The following is a 15598-nucleotide window of genomic DNA, read 5'->3' on the forward strand; positions in this document are numbered from 1 at the left end:
AGGGCAGACTGAGGAATCCAGCATGAGAGGGGAAGCTGCAGCTGCTCCTCTCCTGTGGTGTTCACACTTCCATCTTAGCTCCTGCCTGGGTCATGCCACGAGGCCTGTGGGTGACAGTGTGTGAGTGAATCTGTTTTGTGCACACACAGGGAGGGGGCTCCGCGCTGACCATGGCCCCAGTGAGCTGAGAGCCCAGTGTCCGCCTGTGAAGTGGGAGGAGCTCAGCCTCCAACCCTGGCCTCCAGCCCTGGCCCACCCAGGCCCGCACAGAGGAGGGAAGCCCTCTCTAATGACCTCTTGCTGCTCCCAGGCTCCAGGGCCTCACAGCTTTGGCCTTGCACCCTTCTCTATTTGAGCACCTTCATTTCTGTGTTGATTTGCACGACCCTGGTGATCTGGAAGCTTCAGAGGTTTTTCACGGACCATTCCTAAATGCTCAGATCAGATAGGGACCTGGTTCTGGCGCATACCTGGTCCCACACCATGGACCTCGCATGTCCCAAACCCAGGGCTTCCCTGCTCGGAAACTGACCATGCTGAGCAGCCCCATGTCCAGGCATCGCTGACCCTGCAGCCACTCTAGGAGTGAGGTGCAGACAGCAGCTGCCACTGAGGACACTGAGGCTCAGAGAGAGTTGCCAAGGTCCAGGCAGCAGGGACAGAGAAGGACTCCCAGGCAGGAAATGCAACTCAGCACCCAACTCAGGAAAATTCTACTCCAAGAAACCAAGGCTCTGAGAAAGTGAGGACGGCTCAGAACTTTGCTCACAGGGAGATAGGATTGAACTCAGTGGAGTGAAAAGGGAAGTTCATTCAGGGGACCGGTTAGCATAGGAAACCCACACAGAGAGTTAGGAAATGAGTCCTGTTTCCTGCCCTAAACCCATGCTTCTCATCCGTGCTCATTCCCAGGACGCAGCTCCGCTGAGCAGCACAGTCAGGGCTCAGCACATCCATGCAGGGCCATATCACTGTCACTATCGCAGCCCTGCTGGCTGGTCAGAGCGCAGTGAGCCCCTGGAGCTGCTGGGGACAGGTGAGAGGGCTCTCGGGGTCCCGGCCCCAGGCTCTGCCCTCAGGAAGGGGTCTGCTCTCAGGGGTGTCGCCCTCCCGGCCCAGCCCTGGGGACAGTGGGGGAGGTGTGAGTCCCTTTAACACGCTGCCTCCTGCTCTCCTAGGAGCCCACAGCAAACCCAGCCTCTCAGCCCTGCCCAGCCCTGCGGTGACCTCAGGAGGGACCGTGACCCTCCAGTGTGGCTCACGGCAGAGGTTTAACAGGTTCCTTCTGACTCAGGAAGGAGAAGATGGGCTCTCCTTGACCCTGGACTCACAGTGAGGCCCCGGAGGGCAGGTCCAGGCCCTGTTCCTTGTGGACCCTGTGACCCCCGGCCACAGGTGGACGTTCAGATGCTACAGATATGACAGGAACAATCCCCAGGTGCGGTCGGAGCCCAGTGACACCCTGGAGCTTCTGGTCTCAGGTGAGGAAATCACATATTTCACTCTTTTATTTTTGAGGTTCCACATACAGTACATTGCTGATTCCTCCTCCTGGGGGTGTACAAGGTAGGAAACTGGTGGAGGGAACCATAGACACCCTGAGCAAAAACTTCAAGTGTGATTGACAGGACAGGACAGGAGGGGCAGGGCTGTGGCAGGAAGCAGCCCCTCAGCCCAGCTCCGCCTCCCCCCAGGGCTGTCCAGGAAGCCCTCCCTCCTCACCCAGCCGGGCCCTGTCCTGGCCCCTGGACACAGCCTGACCCTGCAGTGTCGCTCTGACATCGCCTATGACAGATTCGCTCTGTCCAAGGAGGGGGAACCTGACCTCCCCCAGCGCCCTGGCCAACAGCCCCAGGCTGGGCTCTCTCAGGCCCACCTCCCCCTGGGCCCTGCCAGCAGCTCCCACGGGGGCCGCTACAGATGCTACGGTGGACACAGCCTCTCCTCCGAGTGGTCGGCCCCCAGTGAGCCCCTGGACATCCTGGTCACAGGTGAGGAGCCCAGGGCTCAGTCAGGGACCCAGACTCTGCACTGGCCCTGCTGGGGAGCCCAGGAGCTGATGGCCAGGGTGAGGGTGGGGTCAGGGAGGGAAAAGAACAGAGACAGGGGAGGGCGGGAGGGGCAGCGTCAGAGGAAACAGAGACAGACAGAGACCGAGGGGCCTCAGACAAGGCCTGGTGAGGCCTCAGCTCAGAACGAGGTGGGGCAGCCCCTCACCCCTCCTTCTCTCCAGGACAGCTGCCTGTCACAGCCTCCCTCTCGGTGCAGCCGGGACCCATGGTGTCCCCAGGAGAGGATGTGGCCCTGCTGTGTGAGTCACGGAGCCTGGTGGACACTTTCCTCCTGTCCAAGGAGGGGCAGCCGATCCCCCACTGCATCTGGGATCAGAGTCCCGAGCTCAGCAGTACCAGGTGGAATTCTCCATGAGAGCTGTGACCTCAGCCCCGGGGGGACCTACGGGTGCTATGGCTCTCGCAGCTCCGCTCCCCACCTGTTGGCGCAGCCCAGAGACCCCCGGCAGCTCATAGTCTCAGGTGAGGACCCTGAGCCCATTTTTCCTAAACTGAAAGGGACCCTCAGGGCCCTGCTCCCTGGTACAGATCAGGGACACTCAGTATTAAGGAGACAGGAAGGGAGGTGCATGGAGGGAGGCCTGCCCTTACTGGCGTGAATGGACGGGAATTCTCCCTCCTGGGGCCCCATCCCAGACAGTACACACAGAACCGGAGAGGGAGGCGGGAGTGGGCTGTGCGGGATCTCAGGGCAGTGAGTTCACACTGAGGACAGGACGCCGAGGCCGCGCCTCTCTCCTGCTGTCCCCAGCTCAGTGTCAGAACCAGGCTGTCGCTCTCCCAGCAGCCGCCCTCCTGAGGCCACTGTCACCCAGGCCCCTCCTGAGTCACCTGCTGGGCTCTGCACTCAGCGCAGCCCTGAGACTCGGGAGGGGCCACGCCCTGCTCTCCTGGTCACTCAGGGCTCCCTGCCCAGCAGGTCACGTGTCCTCCACACTTTCTGTGCACGACGTCCACTCTGCTCTGTGTTTCTGAGAAGTTTGAAAGAGATCCACACCCATACTGGTATAAAGCCAGAAGTCAGAAACAGGAGAAACTTTTGATATTTTTCAGAAATTAGACATGGAAACTGAACCACGTGTTCTTGAATATTTAATGTGTCAATGAAGAAACTAAAAGAAAATTTTAAATGTTTATTGAAACAAAGATATTCATTATTTTAAAGAGAATCGTACTTATAGGCATTACTCTATTATGATACATATATACTCTATTATGATATATATCATATATATTAGGTATTTTACATCTTTCTCTGTTATATATATCCATTTGTCCGAATATATATTTACAATTGTTGGATGGGTTTCCTTATCAATACAGAATAACCTTCTTCATCTCCTTTTCTCTTTTTGACTCACTGCATCAGCTCTTCCTCCGGGCTTATGGTTCCTCTCTTCATGAGATGTCTTCACCATCCCCTGGATTTCAGTCTGTGTGTTCTCAAGGGGACAAGATGTCCTGTAGGCAGTGCGAAGCTGGGTTTTATTATTGGCTTCTTTGGTGTTTTCTAAAATCCATTTTTCCTTCTCTTTTTTTTTTGTGGTACCATGGATCAAACTCGGGACCTTGTGATTTTTGTGGCAAGTGGCAGAACCACTGAGCTAAATCCCCAGCCTGAAATCCATTTTTCAAAAATTCATTTTCTAAAGTCCACTTTTCCACCCCATGACTTCTAATTGAACAATTGAATCCCCTTCCATTCAAGATTATTGAAGGGTTAAGCTTCCATTTCCGTTTTGTGAACTGATTTATAGTTGCTTTGTAATCTCTGGTAACTTCCTTCCTGTCTTGTCTTTTGCCCTTGTGTTTTGGTAGTGGGTTTCTCTGGTGTATCTGCTGAGACTTCTTTGTACTTAACTTGGGTCTGACTAAATAGATTCTTAGGACTATTGTCTTATTTTTAAGACATCTAAAATTTAAAATTTTCACTTACCTGAGATGATATTTCAAGTTTCATTCATAATAACGTGTACAAGTTGTAGTTAATTTTATTATTTTTTAAAATTTATATATTTATTGGTACATTTTAGGTATACAGTACACTTACATTTATCATTGGGTGTTTGTACCTGAACATGATGCATCTTAGTTCTTATTTTTCCCCCATTACCTGTGCACCCTTCAACCCTCCACCCTTCCCTATTTACATAGACTTTGTTTCCATTTTTTTTCTTTCTCATAATTTTTCCTTTCCCTTCTTCCCTTTCCCCTTCCCCTCCCACCACCCCTACATCTTTGGACCTTTTCCTATTTCAAATTATCAATTATTCATTTTAATCATTTTCATCATTATTTACACTTTCAGTTTCTCACACTAGAGAAACTACTCAGTATTTACACATGTGTGTCCTATTTATTTCACTTAAGAGTATGGCCTCAGTATGCATCCATTTAGCTATAAATGTCTCTAGTTTCTCGTTCTTTATGGCTGAGTAGTACTCCATTTTATAAAAAAAAAAAAACCCACATCTTCTTTATCCAGTTTCCAGTTGATGGGCACGTGGGCTGATTCCAAGCTTTAGCTATTACAGACTGTGCTGCTATAAACATGGGTGCACATATATCGCTGTGGAATGATTCTTTTAATTCTTTGGGGAAGATCCCCAGCAGGGGAATAGCTGGGTCAAATGAGACCTGTAGTCCTAGTTCTTTGCGGTATCTCCATGCTGATTTCCACGGTGGTTGCACCAGTCTGCACTCCCACCAACAATGGAGAAGGGTTCCTTTCTTCCCATACCCCCACCAGCATTTGTGATTGGTTGATTTCTTGATAGCAGCCATTCTTTGTGGGGTGAGGTGGAATCTCAGTGTTGTTTTGATCTGCATCCTCCAAATGACCAGTGATGTTGAACATTTTTTCATGTATTTATTTGCTGCCTTTATTTCTTTGTCTGAGAAATGTCTGTTCATTTTGGATGCCCATTTTTGAATTGGGTCTTTGAATTTGGGGGGTCTGATTTTTTTCAATTCTTTATATATTCTCGATAGTAGACCTTTGTCTGAGGTACAGCTGCTAAAAATTTGTTCCCACATTGTAGGTTGTCTCTTAGCTCTGTTTGCGGTTACTTTTGCAGTGCACAAGCTTTTTAATAAGATGAGATCCCAGTTCCCAGTTGTTGATTCTTTCTGCTATTTCCCGTGCTACTGAGGTTTTGTTCATAAAGTCTTTTCCTAGGACAATGTCTTCAAGAGTTCTACCTAACTTATCTTCCAGCAAGTTTAGTGTTTCTGTCATAATATTTAGATCTTTAATCCACTTCGATCTTAATTTAGTGTAAGGTGATAGGTATGGGTCTAGTTTTAATCTTTGGCAGGTTGAAATCCAGTTTTTCCAACACCATTTATTAAATAGGCTATCTTTCATCCAATGAGGGTGATTGGCCCCTTTGTCAAAGATGAGGTGGCTGAGTATGTCTGGAGTTGTTTCTGCATCTTCTAATCTATTCCACTGATCCTCAAGTCTGTTTCTTTGTCAGTACCATGCTGTTTTTATCACAGTAGCTTTGTAGTATAGTTTCAAGTTGGGGATTATGATAGCCCCAGCCATGTCTCTGTTGCCCAGAATTGCCTCCTATGTTCTAGGTTTCTTCTACTTCCAAATGAAGTTTTGGATTGTTTTCCGTAGTTCTGTGAAGTATATTGTTGGAATTTCAATCAGTATTGCATTAAACCTGTATAGTAGTTTTGGAAGTATGGCCATTTTCAGTATATTGGTTCTTCCTACCCAGGAACAAGGGATATCTTTCCATTTTCTCATATCCTCTTCGATCTCCTTCTTCAGAGTGCTGTAGTTTTCAGTGTAGAGGTCTTTTGCTTCCTTTGTTAGGTTGATTCCTAGATATTTCATTTTTTCAAGATGCTATTGTAAAAGGAATTATTTGCCAAATTTCTCTCTCAATGGGTCTGCTATTTGCGTATAAGAAGGCTATTGTTTTTTGAGTGTTGACTTTGTATCCAGGTACTCTACTGAATCTGTCAATTAGGTCTAGAAGACTTTGGACCAAGTTTTTTGGGTCTTCTATGTAAAGTATCATATCATCAGCAAATAATGACAGTTTCACTTCCTCCTTTCCTATCTTTATTCCTTTTATTTCTTTCTCTTTTCTAATTGCTATGGCTAATGTTTCCAGAATAATATTGAACAGGAGTGGTGATAGTTGGCATCCTTGTCTTGTTCCTGATTTCAGTGTGAAAGTTTTCAGTTTTTGACCATTTAGTATGAGGTTGGCTTTTGGTTTTTCATAGATAGCCTTAATCGGGTTGAGATAAAGACCTTCTATTCCAATTTTCTGTAAGGTTTTTATCATGAATGGTGTTGGATCTTGTCAAATGCCTTTTCAGCATCTGTTGACGTGATCATATGGATTTTGTCCTTGAGTCTGTTAATATAGTGTACTACATTTATTGATTTATGGATGTTGAACCATCCTTGCATCCCTGGGATAAATCTGACTTGGTCAGGGTGTATGATCTTCTTCATGACACTCTGTATTCTGTTTGCCAGTATCTTGTAGAGGATTTTTGCATCTATGTTCACTAGGGAGATTGGTCTGTAGTTCTCTTTTGGGGTTGGGTCTTTCCCTGGTTTTGGAATCAAAGTAACACTTGCTTCCAGGAATGAATTTGGAAGCCTTGCTTCCCTTTCAATTTCCTTGATGAGTTTAAAGAGTAATGGTAATAGTTCTTTAAATGTCTTGTAGAATTCCGCAGTGAAGCCATCAGGACCTGGGCTTTTCTTTGTTGGTAAATTTTTTTCAATTTCAACATTTTCAATTTCACTCATTGTTATTTGGTGTTTAGAATTTCTATAACTTCTTCATTTAACTTTGGCACTTCATACATATCTAGGAATCTGTCCATTTCTTCTGTGTTTTCCATTTTATTAGACTACAGGTTCTCAAAGTATGTATTGACGATCCTCTGGATTTCTGCTGAATCTGTTGTGACTTCACCTTTTTCGTTCTTAATTGCATTGATCTGAGCCTTTTCTTTCCATTTTTTTGATAAGGTTGGCCTAAGAATTATTGATTTTATTTATTCTTTAAAAAAACCAACTCTTTGATTCATTGATTTTTTTGTATCATTCTCTTAGTCTCCATTGCATTGATTTCTGCTCGGATCTTTATAATTTCCTTTCTTGTATAACCTTTGGGTTTGTTTTGCTCTTCTTTTTCTAGGAGCTTGAGGTTCTGCATTAGGTTATTTAACTGAGTTCTCTCTGTTGTCCTAATATGGGCATTCACTGCTATGAATTTCCCACATAGAACTGCTTTCATTGTGTCCCACAGATTGCTGTATGTTGTAGTGGCATTATCGTTTACTTGTTGAAATTGTCTAATTTCTTCTTTAATTTCCTCTGTGACCCATTGGTTGTTCAGGAGGGTGTTATTCAATTTCCATGTGTTTGTGAGAGTTTTGCAGTTTCTTATGTTATTGATCTCCAATTTTATTGTACTATGGTCTGATAATATACAGGGGATAACTTCAATTCTTTTACCTTTACTTAGATATGTCCTATGAGCTAGCATGTGATCTATTTTGGAGAATGACCCATGTGCAGCTGAAAAGAATGTGTATTCTGATTTTGTGGGGTGGAAGACTCTGTACACATCTATTAAGTCCATTTGTTAGTAGCTTGGTTCAGTTCTAGAATTTCATTGTTAATTTTTTTCTAGTTGATCTTTCTATTTGTGATAGAGGGATGTTGAGGTCCCCCACTACAATTATATTAGTGCTTATTTGGTTTTTCATGTCCATTAATATTTGTTTTGTATAGTTGGGGGCATTTGTATTTGGTGCATATATATTTAGGATTGTCATCTCTTCCTCTTGGATTGTTCCCTTCACAAGGATGTAATGACCATCTTTGTCTCTTTTAATTAGTTTTGGTTTGAAATCTACTTTGTCTGCAAATAAGATTGCTACCTCTGCTTTTTTCTGGGTTCCTGTCATGTGGAGAACTGTTTTCCATGCTTTTACTTTCAGTCTATGAATTTCCTTTTGAGTTGGGTGTGTTTCTTGTATATAGCATATTGCTGGGTTTTGCTTCTTAATCCATTTTGTCAGTCTATTTCTTTTGATTGGTGAATTGAGGCCATTAACATTGATAGTTATAATTGAGAGATATTAACTCACCCTTGTCATGATGTTTTACTGTTGTTGGCTCTTTTATTTCTTATTTCTCCCCGCCCCCTTCCCTTTAGTGTCTTACCTTGTGTGGTGTCTTCTCTGTGTTGGGCCTCATGGAGTTGTGACCTTCATTATCTTTTTCTAGGATATTGCTTAAAATTGTTTGGACTGCTGGTTTGGTGTTCATGAAATTTCTCAGGTGTTCTTTGTCATGGAAGTATCTAATTTCCCCATCAATTTTGATAGATAATTTTGCCGGATACAACAGTCTAGGTTGGAAGCTATTTTCTTTTAGGGCTTGAAATACTTCACTCCAGGCTCTCCTTGATTTGAGAGTTTGTGTTGAGAAATCTGCCATGGTTCTGATAGGCTTTCCTTTGTAGGTGATTTGTTTCTTTCACTGCCTGTAGAATTTTGTTCTTCTGTTGGGTTTCTGGGATCTTGACTATTATATGTCTAGGTGTAGATTTTTTTTTGGTCATGGCTAGTTGAAGTCCTATATGCCTCATTTATCTGTATGTCCAATTCTCTACCTCTGTCTTGGAAGTTTTCTGCTATTATTTCTGTGAACAGTTTTTTTTTTATGTCAATTGTACTTTCTCCGGTTTTTTCATGGACTCCTATCAGTCTTATGTTATTCTTCTTTTCATCATCTAGCAGCTGTTGGATTGATTTCTCATGGTCCCTTACTATCTTTAAGAAATCTCTGTTTTCATGGTCCTTAACTGCAATCCGGTCTTCTATGTCTGATATTCTGTCTTCAGATTCACTCAGTCAGCTCTGTATGCTTTCAATGGAGTTTTTAATCTCCTGAATATCTGTTTGAATCTGTTTCATGATTTCCATTTCTTTCTTATGCTGGGCATTCATGGCTTCCAGCATGTTTCTGATCTCATCTATTTTCTTAGCTGTTTCTGCTCTACAGCCTCTAATCATGTCTTTCACTCTGCTCACCATCTCTGTATTTATCTGGGAGATTATTTCTGCTTTGAATTTTTCTAGAGCCTCATGCATCTTCTTTGTTACTTCCTCTGCTATCAGTTTAGGGTGTCCAGGTGGTTGATTATCAGACTTTTCCACCTCATTTCCCCCAGAATTTCCCTTTTGTGGCATGGAAGCCTGCGTCTGTGCCTTCCTTAAATGTCTTCTCATTTTTGTTTTTGGTACTGTCCTTGGTTTAATTCCTGGGTTGATATTTCAAAATTGCTTAATGTAGGTATCTTTCTTGCTTGTGTTTAAAACCCTTGTGGAATGATTGCTTTTCAGAGGTGTCTTACAGATATAGCTTGTGTTTAGGTTTTGAGACTCTAATGACTCTGAGGCTATTTTAGTTTCCTTATACCAGGAAGGAAAACTGATTAGATCAATCACAACATGTTAGCCCAAATGATACAATCAGCAATACCACAGCATCAAGCGCAGCTTAGAAAATGACAATTTGGCCACGGATTTAGCTCAGTGGTTCCACAGCCTGCCTTGCAAGTGCAAGGACCCGAGTTCGATCCCAGGTACCAAAAAGAAAAAAAAAGAAAATGACAATTTGTAGTAGTTATTAATCTATCACATTTAACTATGTAAATTAAATTAAAACTGAGGACCAACCCCACATATGTTTATAGTGAATAAACTCTTCAATATAGCATCTTCCCTCTTCGGGATGGCAAGTTAGAAGGAGTTGGGGAGGGAGGGACAGGTAGAAAGATCAGGAAAGATTAGTGGTGAGGTCAGAAGACACAGGAAGATCACACAAACTCTAAGAAATTGTTAAAGGCGAGAGGAAAAGGCAGAATGAAAGAACAAAGATGTGAACAGAATCACCTACCAGCAACAGGGAGGCTAGATACTGTATTTACTTTCCTTTAAAACTAATGATAATCAAGAGAAGGAAAAAGAGAAGAAAAGAAAAATGAATGAGAAATCTAAATTCAGGGCAGAAAGGAACAAATGGCGAGATGCAGAGCAATGTGGGACAGTGAGGGAATGAGAGAGAGAGAGAGAGAGAGAGAATAAAAGAAAGAAAAGTAAAAATTTGAAAAGAGTAGAAAAAAGTAAAAATTAAGAATTAAAAATAAGAGAAAAAATTTTTTTTCTTTTTTGTAAATAGCAAAAAATAAAAATAATGGGCCTCCTTCAGGGTATGTCTCTGCTGTCACAGTAGGCAATGTAGGCATCCATCTGCATATACAAGTCAATGAGTCTCAGCAGCAGACCTGTGAGATTCAGGCAGATTTCTGGCTGCTAGTCCCAAGTTGAGCTCCCTGTCCTCCTGCAGGGTTGAACTCTGAAAGCTCTACTGCAGGTTCCAGTTGCCTTTCCCCTGAAGATAGTACAGGTTTTGATGGGAGGTAATGATCCCAGGTGATGATCCCTCCAACTTACCAAGTACGGTGGTCGCATGTACCTTTATTGTAGAGATTCTCTTTGCTTTTCTGCTGAGCTTCAGTTTTCATCAAGGAGCCTGAAAAGCCCTCTTTCTGTTACTAACTTCTGCTCTATCTTGTGGCACTCAGGACAAGGGCCTTTATAATCCCCTGGGCCTCTGTAGTGTGGGACCGGGTAGCAGAAGAGCCAGAAGGCCAGAGGCGGTGGGGGGAGGGGGGAGTGGGACTGGGCCTTGGAGGTGCCCGAGGGGCTAAGTGGATTGCCAGATGGGAGTGGGGCTCCAAGCCCCACCTGGGACCTCACCATGGCATAGGTGGAGCCCAGATGGACCTGGGGAGCTTCACACTATGTAGTTAATTTTAAACGTTCTTCAACTTAAATGATTGATTTGGAAGGACTTGATACTTTTATATTTGAAAAATATTTAAGTATATATAAGAATACTTTTGGTCTGTATAAATCACACTTGATCTTAGCCAAAAGGCCGAGAAGCGATGGTCTGTATAAATCAATATTAATTTCTATTAACTTACTAGGAACACTGTTCCCTTCAACTCTTTTTTCAATTTGTCTATGGTTATGTATGGATAACATTGTATGAACATCAGGAAATGTAAATTGCATTTGTTTGTTTCAAAATCACATACTATTTTCACACTTCATGTAGATACATATTTATTTACTTACATATCATTATATAAATATTCACAGCTGCATGTGTATACACACATACTGGCCATGAGCATATAAACTTTAAATGCCTGTGTGTATTTGCTACAGCACAGGGGGGCTTTGACAGGAACCACATCACAGTTAGGAGAAGGGGAGTGATGGGAATACAGAATCCAGGGAAATACTGACTCAGGAGTCTTGAACTCCTTGTCCATCCCTCTGCTTCATGTTCATTCCTAGGAGGAGCTGGGACAATTGGGCCAGCAAAGAACAAATCAGATCCCAATGCTGGTGAGTAAGGACATTCTCAGGGGTGGGGCTGGGCTCAGAGGTGTAAGCGCCCTCGAGAGTAGGTGCTGCCCTGCGAGGATGTCCAGGGATGCAGGTGACCCTGGTCTCCCCTGACTCTGTGACCTCTTGGTCCCCTGTTCCCAGCTTCCCACCCCCAGGGTCACACAGTGGAGAATCTGGTGTGGATGGGCGTGGATGGCCTGGTCCTGGTGGCCCTCAGGATTCTGCTATTTGCACAGCCAGAGAAGGACCTGAGATGCAGCCAGAGGTGAACACCAGAGAGGACAGTGCATCTTCTGAGCAGCAGAGTCCTGGGCATTCATCTGAAGTTCCCAGGAGACCAGGGAAGAAGATCTGGGGTTGTCAGTTGGGGGCTGTCAGCTGAGAGCGCTGAGAGGAATAAACCCATAGCAGGTTAGGGAACCTGGCTGGGTGCAGCTTTGCAAGAATCTTCCTCCCTTGAATTGTGGTTCTTTCCCTCCCTACTGGACTTGAGATCCCAGATGCTTCCTGCTTTTCTCACCCCCAACATGTGAAGGTTCATCCCCAGGCCCAGTTTCTGACTGTGCCTCTTTGGCCCTCATGTTCTGGGCCTCTTCTGTGTGCTACATTTCATTTTAATCCCCATATTCCTTGATGTGCACCAGTAAGTCTGTCTCCATGGCTCTGAAAATGAATCTGGACAAACTGAATAAATGGGTAAAAGTAGATTCCAAACCTCAAAGTATAAATCCAGTATGATGCTGTCATAGCCACTGGGGAATTCAGAATGCTTCACTCTTTCCTGAATGCTACCATCTTGGGGAATCAACACACCGCTACTTAAAGTGTCAGCTTGATGTTGTGCTGGGGAACCAGCTCTCTGAAAACAAACTTTTAGCCAGGTGTGGGCCACAGTCTCCAAATCTCAGCACTTGCCGCAGACCAGCTGCAGTCGATGTCGATGTAGGGTAGGAAGGGGAGAGGTCCTGGGCCGGCAATGAGAAAAGAACCGTTGCAAGCAATGTGCAGGTTCCCTCTGAGAAGTCTCAGGGTCTGATTTATTTTTATATCTTTAACCAATAGCTGGGAGGCATTGGGAAGAACATGTTTACATTTTAGGTTGCCTTAGCAATTTCTATTGAAGTAAAGGTTATTTTTTGCTAAACAGGGTATATTTTTTCTAAGCTGATTCATTTCATTGAACATCATGAATACATTTTAAAAATTACAATCGTCCCCTTATTTACCCACACCTAAGCAGAACAGAAGGTAACTTAATCAAAATCTCTATATCAGCGGGGGTACAAGCAAGATTTAATCAATTAAATGTCAAACTTGTGGTCGTCAGCTGGCCCTTGAGAAACTGCACAATGGTTAATATAGTTTGCTATTAGCTCTCTATTTTTCTATACCTCTATTTATCTTACTTAAGTGTTATTTGGGTTCATGGTCCATGAGCAGGAAATGTTTACAGTACTTTGAGAAAAACTGAGTAACTTGCCTCCTTAGTGTATTTATCTGTCTTAACTTTCTTTCTATTTCCCATTTCCCACTGTGTCTTACATCTAAAATCTGTCCTTTCAATCTCTTTATAAGACCCCTTTAGTAAAAGAAAGTCATCAATAGAAGAAAGGAGTTATAGTAGCAGGAAAACAGAGGGAGTTTTAGGAGAGGTTTCTTTAGAAGTGGGTGTGACAATAGAACTGAGAGAAACAGGAATTTGGGACTTTTGAGCCAGATCAGATTTCAATATATCATTGCCAATTTGCCTCATGGAGAGTTTGTTGTTAGTCACAAACACAATGACTCCTGTGACCAGAGTAACAATTATAAACATTATGGCAAGAAAAAATAAAACATGAGGGTGCGATGTGTTCCACCCTCCTTTTCCCCCAGCTGGAACTTTGTCAAGCAGCATTGGAGGTCGGTCAGGCTTCGCCAAGCACTCTGGGAGGTAGGCTGGAGGATTACAAGTTCAAGCTGAGCCTGGACATTTTGGCAGCTTTCTGTGACCCTGTCTGAAACTAAAAAATACAAAAGGGCTGTGGCTGTAGCTCAGCGTCAAGATCCTGGGTTCAGTCCCCAGTGCTGCAAGAACTAAATCATTTTCCCAAGCCCAGACAGATAGCATTTGCCAATTACTGTGGTGTAAACACTCCCTTCCCAGCCACCTTTGGCTCAATGATGTCACTGAGCTATCCACCAGTGGAGAGTTCAGAAGCAGTGGCAGAGCTCTCTGTCACAGGTGAGTATGAGCAGTTCTTGCACACATGTGACAGCCCAACACGCACCTCTTTTCCTTTATTTAAAGGTTAGGAAAGTTTCTACCTCAGTGTCATGGTTCCTTTCAATAAAACTCTGATGCCAAAACTATAGCAAAGGAACTCAAGAAGAAAGGAGCAACAGAATTCTTTGCTGACAATACTGACCCTTTACATTTTCAGTACCTTAATGCAAATTTGTTTAATTACTTACAGGAATACAATGTGACTATCTACTTAAAAGGCAGAGACACACAGTTATGCCTTGGGTTTTTACACAAGAAGAGATGTGTGTGTGCACAGCATCCACTAAGACACTTCATAGGAGTACAGATCTTGTTACAGTGGAAAAAGGGATAATAGACAAAATCCATCCACAAAATAGGGTGGGGAAGAAAACAGGAATATTAAGTGGATAAATGTGAGACAGTGAACTTGATAGACAGAAATATAATTTTCAACATAGTAGTAAGAAATGAAAAGTTATAAAAGAAAGTGTTATTTTATTGCATAATGTTCAGAATATGACAATATATACTATTTAAGAATAAATATCTAAATATCTTTTCAAATTCTGTAATGTCAATGACAGTGCTCTCTCTTTTTCTCCTGGTACTGACAGCACTGCTTTCTTCTTCCTATGCCATCCTACTTTTTCTGTATAGCGTAACTTCATAGTGACTTCTGTTTCATGCTTCATTGTCATGGTTCAGGACTGTGGTGTGGAACAAAGGATGAAAGATTACTCGGACTCAACATCCAGTTTCACCTCCCAGAGGGCCCAGTGGAGCTGCTTAACCAAGGCCCCTCAGTGTGAGAGGGCCTCTAACGACAGCCCCAAACTGCAGGTTGTGTGGTCCTTTATTGACAGCCCTAGGAAGGAAGTATAAAGGGCAAAAGATGGGCATCTACGCAGGAATCCATGCAGGGGACAGGGAAGGACAGACAACTCTGCTACGTGACTGACCTCAGGGCCAATTTGGGTAATCAAGTGGAGAATGGGGAGCACACGGGCCAGAGCATGTATTCCCTAAGGTGATGTGTTTTGATTCTACGCGGACTGTGGCCCTCTAGGGTGTCTTTTAGTCTTTAACTGTGCATTTCAGGAGGTTTGGTGCTTGTAGCCCCAAAAGCCCCTTGTTGCTGCCTGTCCATCTCATACATGCCTCAGGCCAGTCCCTCCCAGGTCCCCATTTTTTGTTTTGTATGTGAGACTGGAAAGAGGGACAGGGTGAAGGGGGAGGGATATTGGGCTTGGTAGAGAAAGGTCAGCATGGCTTCAGAACACAGTGTCCACTGAAATAGTGTAGAGAGGCTCTTAGGAGAGGGAATTCTTCAGCCAGAAAGCACCTGTCATGAGGTAGTGAACTCCAGCCCTGAGAGTGTCCAGAGAGCCCATGATACCTACCATAACCCCTTAAAGGTCCAGGAGGGGACAGGCAGGCTCCACTAGGGTAAGAGTTACCATGGGAAGCAAGGGTAGGCTGAGGGTCTCCACAGGTGGCTGTATCTGGACGGAGATTCTCTGCACACAGTCTCCACTCTTCCTGTGAGGCCATTGTCTCCTCTTCTTGAACACCTTGTTTTGACCACATTGGCAGTTTTCTCTTAGTATTTTTGGAATATTTTAAATTATTGTGGGGCATATGAAATTTGTGTTCTTAAAAAATCAACAGTTCTCTTTGCTCAGAAATAGTTTTATTAATTTTTTGTGATTTTCTTTTTGCTGCTACATGCAGTTGACAAACATTTGAAATGAACTGTGGGTTATAGTGAATCTAAGAATAAATTTATTCTCAGGCTTTA

At 43.8% G+C, this 15598-nt stretch overlaps 1 protein-coding gene across 1 annotated transcript in view; it reads left to right on the forward strand.

Annotated features, from left to right (window-relative positions):
- Nucleotides 1-15598, forward strand: part of LOC101716592 (leukocyte immunoglobulin-like receptor subfamily A member 6) — a 37026-nt gene extending 21428 nt beyond the window's left edge. The window contains 8 exon segments of the mRNA XM_087201002.1: nt 913-1036; nt 1179-1481; nt 1695-1991; nt 2234-2356; nt 2359-2436; nt 2439-2534; nt 11499-11549; nt 11694-15598. Coding sequence (XP_087057128.1) covers nt 913-1036; nt 1179-1481; nt 1695-1991; nt 2234-2356; nt 2359-2436; nt 2439-2534; nt 11499-11549; nt 11694-11821 — 1200 coding nt within the window. The 3' untranslated portion in view covers nt 11822-15598.

The sequence above is a fragment of the Heterocephalus glaber genome, unplaced genomic scaffold, assembly GCF_053883595.1.
Source record: "Heterocephalus glaber isolate CG9 unplaced genomic scaffold, H.glaber_assembly_v1.0 deba00001745, whole genome shotgun sequence".
NCBI classification, from domain to species: Eukaryota; Metazoa; Chordata; class Mammalia; order Rodentia; family Bathyergidae; genus Heterocephalus; species Heterocephalus glaber.